The sequence below is a fragment of the Phodopus roborovskii genome, unplaced genomic scaffold, assembly GCF_943737965.1.
Source record: "Phodopus roborovskii unplaced genomic scaffold, PHOROB, whole genome shotgun sequence".
Lineage (NCBI taxonomy): Eukaryota > Metazoa > Chordata > Mammalia > Rodentia > Cricetidae > Phodopus > Phodopus roborovskii.
In genome coordinates this window covers 27,330,652-27,342,720 of record NW_026126434.1, presented here as the reverse complement: position 1 = coordinate 27,342,720, position 12,069 = coordinate 27,330,652, and the positions used below count along the sequence as shown (strand labels likewise).

At 44.6% G+C, this 12,069-nt stretch overlaps 1 protein-coding gene across 3 annotated transcripts in view; it reads right to left on the bottom strand.

Annotated features, from left to right (window-relative positions):
• Nucleotides 1–5,098: 5,098 nt before the first annotated feature.
• Nucleotides 5,099–12,069, bottom strand: part of Srpk1 (SRSF protein kinase 1) — a 35,931-nt gene continuing 28,960 nt past the window's right edge. For all 3 annotated transcript variants that reach the window (XM_051187114.1, XM_051187113.1, XM_051187111.1), the window contains 3 exons: nt 11,710–11,779; nt 8,767–8,859; nt 5,099–7,349 (listed from right to left, as the gene is read on the bottom strand). In XM_051187114.1, the coding sequence (XP_051043071.1) occupies nt 7,165–7,349; nt 8,767–8,859; nt 11,710–11,779 (348 nt within the window). In that variant the 3' untranslated portion in view covers nt 5,099–7,164. The remainder of the gene's footprint in view (nt 7,350–8,766; nt 8,860–11,709; nt 11,780–12,069) is intronic.

Here is a 12,069-nt window from a genome sequence, read left to right as displayed (position 1 = left end):
AGATGGGTGAGGGATAGAGACCAAACATAGGATCAAGAAATTCCCAAGTTCAATTTGAGTCCTTATAGAAACCAAAAAAAAAAAAAAAAAACCACATTTCCCACAGTGCCCACAGTGTCCCAGCCAGAACTGGCTTCTAGCTTCAGGAATTTACATGGAAATAAATTTTACAAGTACATTTCTGCAAGAAACTTGGGATTTGACATACCTTATGGGTGATTTTTTTTTTTTTGGCCAGGGAATAGACTTGGCTGTGGTGCCCAAGTTGCCCTGTCAATTAGCTCAAGCTGACAGGCTCAAGTGGAAGGAGTTAGGAGGAAAAAGGTGTAACTGAAGTCCAGCATGCGCGAGGCCTTGGACCTGATCTCCAACACTGACAAAGAAGACAGGTAGAGCCTTGACAAAGGCAGGGTGGTGTACACCTATAATCCTAGCATTTGGTAGAGGCAGAAGAACCATTAGGGATCCAAGGTCATCCCTTGACTACAAAACAAGTATGAGGCCAGCTTAAACTACTTGAGACCCTGTCTCAAAGTCTAACAAAATTCCCTTAAACAACGAAAATCAGATGTGGTGGAGTCTGCAATTGCTCAGGCTGAAGATCTCAAGGAGGAAGGGGGCAGGGTTACATACATCTACTGGACCAAAAATAAAAACCAATCACTTTGCATAAAATGTAAACTTGAAATCTTCAGTGTTCTCTACACCCCTTACTAGTTACCCACCTATGTGACACAGATGGCTCCAGAATCTGGGTATTTAGCACAACTCTGACCTGATTTGCATCCCAGCAGAGCTGCCAGCAGGATGAGCTGTTGACTTGGGTTCTCAGTTCCTCACTGGGACCATCCTCCTCCTTAGGCCATTCAGGTAGCCTGCTTCCTCAGAAGGGTCCAAAGCCAAGCAAGACAGTGCTGGGGAGACAAAGACAAAAGCCATTCCTCTTCCTAACCCAGTCCCCAGGCACTGACCACCCCATCTCATCTACCCTACTGGACAAGCAAAACCACAAGATGTTGAAAGGTGGGAATTATTGGGCTTTTTGCATTGTTTGCGAATGTGAATGGATGCACCAGAGGGCCATGGTTTGGTGTTTGTTTATATAGGGTGTTTGTTTATATAGCTCTAACTGGCCCTGAACTCGGAGTGATTCACCTGCCTCTGCCTCCAGGTTGGGATTTAAAGTGTGCTACTATACCTGGCTTTCTCGCTGAACCAGTCTACTGATTCAGCCAGAATAGTTGCCTCTTGACTTTACACCTCTGTCCTGAGATTACAGTTGCCTGTTACTACACCCAGACTTTTGTATGCGCAGAATCCAAACTCACTTTAGAGTCATCTTCGCAGGCCTGGGCTCCTTGAAAAGTTGCTTTTTGCACCAGTGTGGTGGTACACACCTTTGGTCCCTGCATTAGGGAGACAGAGGCAGGTGGATCTCCGGGTTCAAGGCCAGTCAGGTCTACAAAGTTCCAGGATGGCCAGAACTAGAAATACAAATAAAGAAAAAAACAAAACAAGTAACTTTTTGCAGCTACTCAATTTTCTACTGAAATGGGTGTTTACTACAATATCCAGCTGAAGTGCAGGATGTATTCCAGAACCCCGGGACAGTCTTGTCTCTGAGATATGCAACACTTTACGAACCTGCTTGTCATCCGGGCCTTAGAGCTGTGCTGATCTCTACACCCTTCCAGCTTTAGAATCTGTGCTACTGCAATGAGCAGTACAGTTTGTGTTGTAGAAAAGGATGGGGCTCCACTCATGAAAACTCATTCTTGCAAACCTCAGAGCACTCAGGGCAGGGTCTGCTTTGCCCATTTCCAACCCAGCCACCCTCCAGCCCCAGCAAAAGCTTGTCTCAGCAGCACAGAGAGCGGCTGCACTTCCCCACCACAGTCAGTGAGCAATGCTCACTGCACTAAAAAGGTCAAATCAGGCCCAATTAGACCAAAGGGCAAACTGAGGACCAGGAGACCAATGGGGTTCTGTTCCATATTAGAAGCCCTTTGCCCTTTATAAGGAGTGGTCATGTCTGTCTAAACAGAACTTGTAGAGAAGCAAACAATTCCTTACTTAGAATCTCAAAACTTGTTGCAAAATGGGCACGGGGCATACACCTAATTCCATCACTTGGGAGGCAGAAACGGCCTGGTCTATATAATTGAGTATGGTGATATCTTTGTTGCACAAATAAAGCCTATCTGGGGGTCAGAGAATGGAGCCAGCCACTAGCTACAGACAGGAAGTGATGTAGCGGGGCAGTAACAGGATATAAGCAGGAACAAACAGGAAATTGCTCTCCCCTCTGCTGAGACTTTTAGGAGGTAAGGTGTGCTGTGGCTTGCTCCTTCTCTCTGATCTCTCAGTGTTTCCCTCTATTTCTGACTCCAGCTTTTTATTATCTAGACCAACTAAGAACTCCTTTTACAACTGAGTTTCAGGGCAGCCAGCAAGACCCTACCTCGAAAAATTAACCCCCCCCAAAACAACCAAACTTCTCCATTTAATTATCTCAACATTTCCCTAGATTGTATACTATATGTAAATACCCACCTCCAACTTTGGAAAATCTCAGTGGCTACAAAGTAAACTTCCTTTCCAACAGGGCTCAGGCTTCCATCTCTTTGTCAATGCTCTGAAGACATTACCAGCGCAGTCACCAAGATTCTCTGGTGTTATAGGCCTTATTTCCAAGCTCATCTGAGTTCACTTACTAACGTCAGCATTTTCCTCATCAAGCTGAAGACTGGCAAGGGCTCAGGAGTTAAAAACACCACACAAAGTTGGTGGGTGGTGGTGGTGCACACCTTTACTCCCAGCACTTGGGAGGCAGAGGCAGGCAGGATCTCTTGAGTTCAAGGCCAGCCTGCACTACAGAGTGAGTTCTAGGACAGTCAGGGCTATACAGAAAAACCCTGTTTTGATAAATAATAGAACAAACCAAACCAACAAAAATCCCAACACAAGGAAACAAACAAAACCCCTAAACAACAGAAAACAAAAACTCTAAGCAGTAGACAAATCTGATGGGCTGGGTTGGGCTCCATCAGCCAATGGGAGTCTCTGTAAAAACCTCTTCTGAGGGGGCAAGGTGCTCTATACTTAAGAGGCTTAGTGGGAGAGCCATGGCTGGCTGGCCTGGTAATTTATTATTTTGTTGCATTTCACAGGTCACTTTCTAGACAGAACACATCAGCCTTCTGGGCTAGCATCAAATTTGTAGTAATCTCCTGCCTCAGCTTCCTGAGTACTGGGTCAATAGATGTGCATTGCTATGCCCACCTACAGCATAACAAAACAACCCAAAACACTATGTAATTCATGGGTACCTGAAAAAGGACTTTTTATGACTAACACTAAAAATGCCATAAATATAAGGGGAAAGGCAAATTAAAACCTAGGCAACTATATAGAGCAAACACAACATTTCATTAACTTTAATATATAATACAAGTCCTAACCACGATATTAAAAAGAAAGCACTCCAGGGTAGACATGATGGCTTGCCTTGAAAGTCTGACATCGGAGCTCAATCGTGGAAGTCATGCACAAGAACCAACTCCCAAAGCTGTCTTCCTACCTCACACATGCACCAGCACACACACTCATTCACCAAATCAATCTTTAAAAAACTAGGAAAGCCCTCCAAAAAAGAAACCAGAGTAGGACTTGGCATTGGTGGTTCACGCCTTTAGTCCAGCACTTGGGGACAGAAGCAGGTAGATCTCTGAGTTCAAAACCAGCCTGGTCTACAAAGCAAGTTCTAAAACAGCTAGGGCTGTTACACAGAGAAACCCTGTCTCAGAACACACAAAACACTAAAACAAAAAAGAAACCTGAGTAAGGCCAGGAGTGGTGGCACTTGCTTTTAATCCTAGCCCTTGGGAGGCTAGACTGGTCTACACAGTGCGTTTCAGGACAGCTAGAGATACATACTGAAATCCTGTCCCTAATTCCCGTTCTGCACCCCTCCCCCCAAAGTTTAAAGAAATAATAAAACATGTAAGAAGGGCTGGAGGGGTGGGTAGCTCAGGGTTTAAGAGCACTGACTGCTTTTCTAGAGGACTTGGGTTCAATTCCCAGCACACACATGGTGGCTCAAAACTGTCTGATTCCAGTTCTAGGTGACCTGATATCCATGGCAAAAAACACCAATGGTTAAGAACACTGGCTGCTCTTCTAGAGGATCTGAGTTCAAGTCCCAGCAGCCACATGGTAGCTCACAACTATCTGTAGTTAAATCTGGTGCCCTCTTCTGGCCTGCAGATGTACATGCAACTGCATGTACACTGCAATACATAATAAATAATAAATAAAACCCCCACGTAAATGGCCAATAAAACCTTGTAAGTTTTCAGTTTTACCAGTACTCCAAGTAACCATGGCAGGGCATGTCCATTTCTGGGTTTGTGGCCCTCACAACATGACTGGGTAGCTCACAGGCAGAATACTGGCCTAGGACACTGACTTCAGCACAGCAGATACTAAGTAACAACCCACAAAAGGTTCAACTGGTTCCATTACCAGAGGCATTCAAGAGCTTCCTCTGGCTGCTGAAGTGTCTCTAGGAACTCACCACAGGGAATGAATTAGGCAGGTCCTAGACCCTACACAAAAGGGCTCCATCCTGCCAGTGGCTCCATAAATGGTTGCATTGTGTGTGTCATTTGGAAAGTTCAAGAGGGGCAGTAAAAGTCCTTCACACGAGTATGGGAAAAGGCTACTGTGGGAAAGAACCTGTGCGTACCGCGTGCTTTCCTCTGCCGCTTTCTTGCTGGATAGGGTCTCACTGAACCTGCAGCTCAGCTCCAGGGTCCCTGTTTCCATCCCCTCAAAACTATTATGGTTTTGATTTTCAAACTTCACACCTGGCTTTTTCTTTTCTTTCTTTCTTTCTTTTTTTTTTTTTGGTGTGGTGCTTACTACTAAGCCACCTCCCCAGCTCTTGAATAGTAAATAACCTTCTTACAATTTTCCAAAGCACATTTCAATTCCACAATTAAGAGGAGCAAAATTTCAAACAGAGTGCCTATGTTACTGTTTTTATTGCATATTTAGTTAACTGGGCAACAAATGAGAACTTCTGGAGACAAGCAGGTTATTAAATACTCTGTTTATTGTTCTGCATTTGTGAGGACACAAACAATGCACTCAGTAGAAAGAATATAAAACATACCAGGATTTTTACTTTTAACCAAGAGCCAACAGCAGTCCTCCAGTGAGACCTGGCCTATGGCATCCACTGTGCTCAGCCAAGCTCAAAGAGGCAATGGATGGAGACAGCTCCTGCTGCTGTCTCTTCCAGCTCTCCCAGGTCCTCTGGCTCCTTAAGCAATATGGGGGAAAGCCCTTATTTGGTGGGACTTACTTCCAAAATAAAGTTTCAGGTTCTCCCCTCATGATTAAAACAGGCCTGCTGTTGGCTTGTTTCTTGGTTATGTCACTAGGATTCCTGTAATCCTGCAACTGTGACTTAGTGAGAAGCAGTTTCAGGTGGGTCTGCTATTGCTTTAATGTCAATACAGTTGACACCCAGAGTGGAGTAGAACTGATGTACGGTTTCCCTGCCGTTATGTGATGTCATCTGCTCTCTTTATTCCTGATAGGTGCATAGATAACCTGACATAAAACTCTTTCTACAGGAACACGTCTGGTTCCAGGAATAACCAATCAAGAGCCAATAACGGTTGGCCAGTTCCTCAGGTGAAGTTGATGAGTTCCATGAGCCTGCTCGATTATGCATGAGTGAATCACAAGGTGACTCTCCAGGCACACACACAGGAAGGAGGCGGTGGCTGGTTTCGTTCAGCTTGCTTACAAGAGCCTTGGCTTGCAGGTTCATGGCTTTCTGCAAGTTAGAAAACTGAGCTGCTTCCAGAGAGTGTGGTAATTAAGACCCACTGGTCCTTGCTAAATTAGCAAGCACATAATCCCACCTATCTTCTGATGTTCACTTCACCCGAGGAACATGTAATGTTTAGGTAATCAAGTTTATGAGAGGCTGAGCCGAAAACAAAATTCACAGAGCCTCAAGTACATTTCAATCATCTCAAAATTGTAGTTAGAAACTGATATTACATAAGTAAATAGCAGCATAGGATGGCTAATATCAAAACCAACCCAGGGGGAAAAGGAAAGTGCCATCCCTCCCCTCAGCTCTTCACCCAGGTTTCATTAAAGACCCCGTGCCTCTGAGAGACAGCAAAGCCACATGGAGAAACTGAATTAGGTCAGAGTTCCAGGCACGGCAGGAAAAAGCTGCAAATGGTGCCAGGAGCTGTCTGGGAAGGACTTGGAATGCAGGAATGCTGCCCCAATGGGACAGCTCTGAAACCCACATTTCCTGTCTGGATCACCTAAGTATTCTAGTTATAAGATAATAAACTCAAGCTGAGAAAGCCAAATGCCAGGAGGCATTTCAAAGCGGGAAGTGAGGACCAAAGCAACTGCTCTTAGGGCAACAGAAGACACACAGAGAGGGCTATTTGCATTAACACCTGAGGCTCTTGGGAAATATTCACTGGTTCTGTTTTGTCTACATTAAAAATCAGAATCAAAATTCCAGGAACTTAGTTAATCAGAGTATGAGAGAAATCATACAGAGTATGACAGTGCTTTCAACAGTGATAGTGGTACCCAAATCTGTTGCTCATGGAAAAATGTAGCATAAAAGTCGCAGGGAAAAAAAAAGTGAACATAGAGAACACAGAAAGAATCCAGGCAGATGACGTGGCCTGGACACAGCACTTTTAATGTCTCTGCTGCTGCTCACAGATTCACAACCCTCCCTCCTCAACCCTGTGCTGGCAGCGGATATGAATTAGAAACACGACTCTTAGAGTCGGTGAATAAAAGGGACTCACAGATCTTCACAGCCCTTTTGAAAAAGGGTGCTGACAACCTAATGAAAAGGGCAGGGCAGAGGGCGGCTGTTCGTACTTTTAGTCTTTGGCAGAGCCCAACTAAGGCCAAATTCACCTAGGATGTCCAGTGGCTGTGGGGATTTCCACAGGGTCAAGGAAACCCAAATGAACAAGTTGGATTGAAAAAAAATTTAGAAGCCCTCAAAGAAAAGAGCTTCACCCTGAAAAGGGAAGAGGGAAAGTCTCAGAGGGGAGGGCTGGAGGGTCAGCCTGATGAACTCCGCTGCAGTGCAGGAGGGGCTTAGGAATTGAGCCAAGGGTGCCGGAGGCACTCAGCAGCAGTGGCTCTCTTCTCAGGGATGAGCTCCAACATGGGCAGCAGGAAATCTGTGAAGCCGGCAGCCTCCTCCTGAGGCCACTCATACTTCTCCACCAAAACCTCCAGAAGGCCCCAAGGCTTCAGCTTGGTGATGTGTTTCAGGTCACCTGCGGGGAGACAGTACAAGAGTCACACAGTCCAAAGCCTCATGGTGTGCTCTATCACCGCCTTATAAACAACTGGCGTGGTCTAGCAAATGCTGCTTTTAAATGAGGCAGTGGTTTTGCAAACAAACAGCCAACAGCATGACAAATACACACAAAATGGTACCTTATTGGTACCACTCAGAATGCTCAGTTGAACTGCTCCTTGAACTGGCCTTTTGCTTCAATAAATGGTGCTTGGATCACACCAACCCTTGAGAGCCAGGCAGACCTTCTACCACTGAGCTGCACCCACAGGCCTCAGCCCCTGATGTAAGAGAGGAATCACTACAGCTTCCCTGGGTAAATGTCACTAAGAACCCCACCTACAAAATGAGATTGGGGGCACTTTTCAAAGGCCATGCATGCTATGACTGACTTTGCACACAAGAGTCCCCTTAAGAGCACCTTTCCAGCTCAAATGAGCTTTAACCTTTCTAAGGACATCTCCTGCTCAGGTTCCTCCGCACTTGTTAGCAGCCGAGGAAAAGAACACAGAAAACAGACCAGATCTCTAGATCCTTCCAGTTTCATTTTCCACTTCAGTTCGTCTTTGACATATAAAGAAACAGACTCAAACGTTCATGCCTATAATCCCAGTACTGAGGAGGTTGGGCAGGAAGACTGCCTGAGACTGAGGTGAGGACCTCTCTAGGCTAGAGAACTAGACACTGTCTACAAACTGAAGACATTATTAAGCTACCTTTTCAAACTAATGTGGTACCCCCTATTTGTTTTACTTGAGATGGGTCCCTGCGATGAAGCCTAGGCTGACCTGGAAAAAAACTCTTGCCTTGGAGACTGGGCTGGGGATAGAGGTGTGCACAGCACGTCCAGACTCCTAACAGCACAAACGTGAAATGGAAATGTTTGTTAGTCTGTATGGAGAATGTGCTCAGACATTCACTGGGATGCAAAGGTGAGAGAGGGATACTGTCCTTGCCCTAAGAGGCTTTCAACTACTAGACATACATACTTGCTCTTAAGCACAGGGGCATCTCTTCCAGCCAGTATCATGGTTTCTCCTTTAATTTTTTGAGACAAAGTTTCTCTATGTAACATCCCTGGCTGTCCTGGAACTCCTCTGGCCTTGAAATCACTGAAAGGTGTGCATCACCACCACCCTACGTCATAGTGTGTTTTTAGGTAGGGGTGGAGGCGCACCCCTCTTAACCAACCTAGAATACACAGGGAGACAGCACTCAAAACCAGTGCGGCTGTGCTGAACCCATACCATATTGAGCGCTTGCTAAGCCACACTGGGTATCCATGGTGTACTCACTTTTCTGCATATCTACGGATAAGAACCCAGATATACAGACATACCTTCTCATTTCAGACACTGTTACCCTTCAATGACAGGAACAAACATCTGTTTTACCTTTTTTGGTGAAAAATTCCTTGGAATATTTTCCTGCCACAATGAGCTTGCGAGGCACCTTCCCCAGAAGTTCTATGATCAAGGCGATGTGATCTGTATGTGCAGATATTTCAGGGGAAAAAATAGAACAGAGATGACAATTATGGCTCTAGACAACATACACAACACCATTAGGGCACTGTACATGTGCTTCCTCTCTGCCAGGGCCTCATCTAGCTAATGCCGGGTCCATTCCAATGATAAGACACCTCAGCATCTCTCCAGGCAGCCCTGAGTGAGAACCACAGTCAGTCTTGGTAGAGAAGCTTTGCTTCCTCAAGTAGTGTTCCCAAGCTTGTCTACCTGAGACTGAGAAGTCCTATCATTATTTACAACTGTGGCCAAAGAGCTTTGGAATCTTGCCTATCAGCTACGGCATGTGCCAGGTGGGCCAAGATAGAAGACCAACAGGAGCAGTAAACAAGGCTTTCCATCAGCTTTTCCAAGGGTTAGCAGGTTAAAGTGACAATGAACAATACCCAGGTGTCCAGGGGAGACTGAGAAGACCACAAATGACCTTGGGCCCTACTTGCCTAACTGCAAGCTTTCTTAGTTTAAAGGCTTATCTACATCCATAAACCTGAGTCCAGTGGGTTCTTTCAAGCAGAATAAACAGCATGTCAGCATTCCCAGACCACCACAATAGCTAAATAATGACACACATATTAGCCACAGCTCTGAAAAGCCAAACGGCAGCACAATGGCAGGGGTGGAGGGCTGACCTGTCTGTGAGTACCAACTGGGGATGGAATCCCAAGAGCAGATGTTTCTCCCTTCTTGGGATTTTTCTGATACATTTTAATTTTCAGTGTGGTGGTAAAAGGCCCTACTCCATGTAGCTCTAGCCATTATGTGTATTCTGTAGCACACGCTTCATAGAGTCTGGTCAAGACAAAGTACATAGAAGAGATGTATGTAACAGGGCATTCTACAGCTCCGAAAAGACAGTGGTTCTTGGGGCTGGAGACATGGCTGTTCTTCCCAGGTTCAATTCCCAACACTCACATGGCAGCTCACAACTGTGTATTTCTAGGGTACTTGATACCGTCATAGAGAGATACATACAGGCAAAATATCAATACACACAAATAAAATAAATTTTTAAAAAGTTCAGTGGTTAAAAAAAAAAAAAAAAAAAAAAAAAAAAAAAAAGATGTTGTGGTGACTCCAACAACTAAGTCATCATCACCACTTTACCTACCTGTTTTTTTTTTTTTTTTTTTTAGACAGGGTTTCTCTGTGTAATCCTGGAACTCAAGAGTCTGTCTCTGATTCCTGAGTGCTGGGATTAAAGGTGTGTACCACTACCACCCAGGCTTAAAATCATTTTCACTGCTACTTCATAACTGTACTTTTGCTACTACTATGAATCATAATGTGAATATCTGGTATGACCCTGTGAAAAGATCATGAGATCCCCAAAGGGGTCAAAACCCACAGGTTGGAACTGTTCTTCTAAGAAAACAAAAGGAGTGTGATGACATGCACATTAAAACACACTCTAACTGTACTGAGCAAAACAAACAGGCTCTTGACTTCTCAGCACACGTCACCTGCCATTTTCTAAGCAGTACTTAGGAATCTTAGCAAGCTGTACTCACACTTAGCAAGATGCCACACCATGCAACAGAGGACACCCCTGCTTTCACAGAACACAAAGCCTGGCTCCCCAGAGCCAAAAGCAAAGCATGGCAGCAGAAGGCACATTCTTCCCACAGGTGTTATGCTACAAACCCAACATAAAGAGGCCAGGCATTTCCCTAATCAGCTTTTTTATTCACCTAGGAATCTGGATAGCAGTCTGGCAAAATGAGATGCACCTGTCTTTCCCATGCCCTTAGATGGAGCAACTGACAGTATGAGCTTTCTACAGGGTCAGAAAATTTAAATGCACTATATTTTAATTCTGTACAACTTAAAAATTAATATAGCTTTAATTTCTAGAAAAGGGAAATGCTAAATGTTATATATGGAGAATATAGTCTCTTCCTCCAAGTGTCACAGTGCTGCAGATTAGATTAAAAAATTACTGATTTCCAAATCAATAGAGACATAAATGAAAGGGTCAAATATGAGCTGTGGGAAAAGTTGTTCCTTTAAAGGAAGCCAAGAAATTGTTGAAACCAGCCAACCCACCCACCCACCCAAAAATGGCAAGTAAGTTATAAGCTAACCAGCTGTGGCAGGCAGGGCTTTGTAGCATTCCATGCTTTAAAAACAACAACAACAACAACAACAAAAAGATGCCCTCTAGTCGGGTGTGGTGGTGCACACCTTTGATTCCCAGAGCTCAGGAGGTAGAGGCAGTCAGACCACAGTGAATTCAAGGACAGCATGGTCTATAGAGTGGATTCCAGGACAGCCAGGACAGCCAGGCTTATACAGAGAAACCCTGTCTTAAAAAAAAAAAAAAAAAAAATCTGTGATCTCATACAGTCCAAACTTGCTATATAAATGAGGATGACCTTGAAGGTTAGGGTCTCCTGTCACCTCTCCAGTACTGGGATTACAGTATGCACCCCCTCTCCCAGTTTAAACAGTGCTGGGGTAGGGTTCAGGCCTCATGAGTACTAGATAGGCACTTCAGCAACTGAGCTGTCAGACTTTACTATCTTTTCTTGTGTCTTCTGTACCTGAGTCTAATATAGGTCTTGTTTATTTTAAACTTTTTGAGAAAGGGTCTCAAAGTATAGCCTAGGCTGGCCATGACGCCATGATCCTTCTACAAGTTTCCTTAGTACTGGGATCTCCTCATATCCCACTTAGGCTTTACATCAGCGTCATTTCTCCTGGTCTTACAAACCCCTAGCACAGTAACAAAGGCCTCTGGTGCCAACAAAGGATACTAGTTACCAGTGGAAAGCATAACTGCTACACACATAACAGCTGGCACAGGGGACTTACCTTCATCACGTGTGTAATCCTCTCCTGAGTGAGGCTCAAACAAATAGTCCCCTGTGGCTAGTTCAAAGGCCTAAGCAAGAGAAAGCACATGACAGCATCAAAACAAACAAACAGAACGCCTTTGCAAAGCCTATTGTTATTTGATTCCAACACTAGACGACTGTTTAAAAAATGTCTAAAATTATTCCTGAAGGACAGTCCCTGCAAAGGGCACAAGTGGGTGCTAGGGAGTCCGGGGTACAAATCACTCCAGAGAATAGCTCCCTCCTGTGTTCAAATCTGAAATTGTCTAGAAGTAGAATCTATACCCCAGATTACACTGAACACCGAGATTTTTCCTAATTCAATGTTTAACAAAAA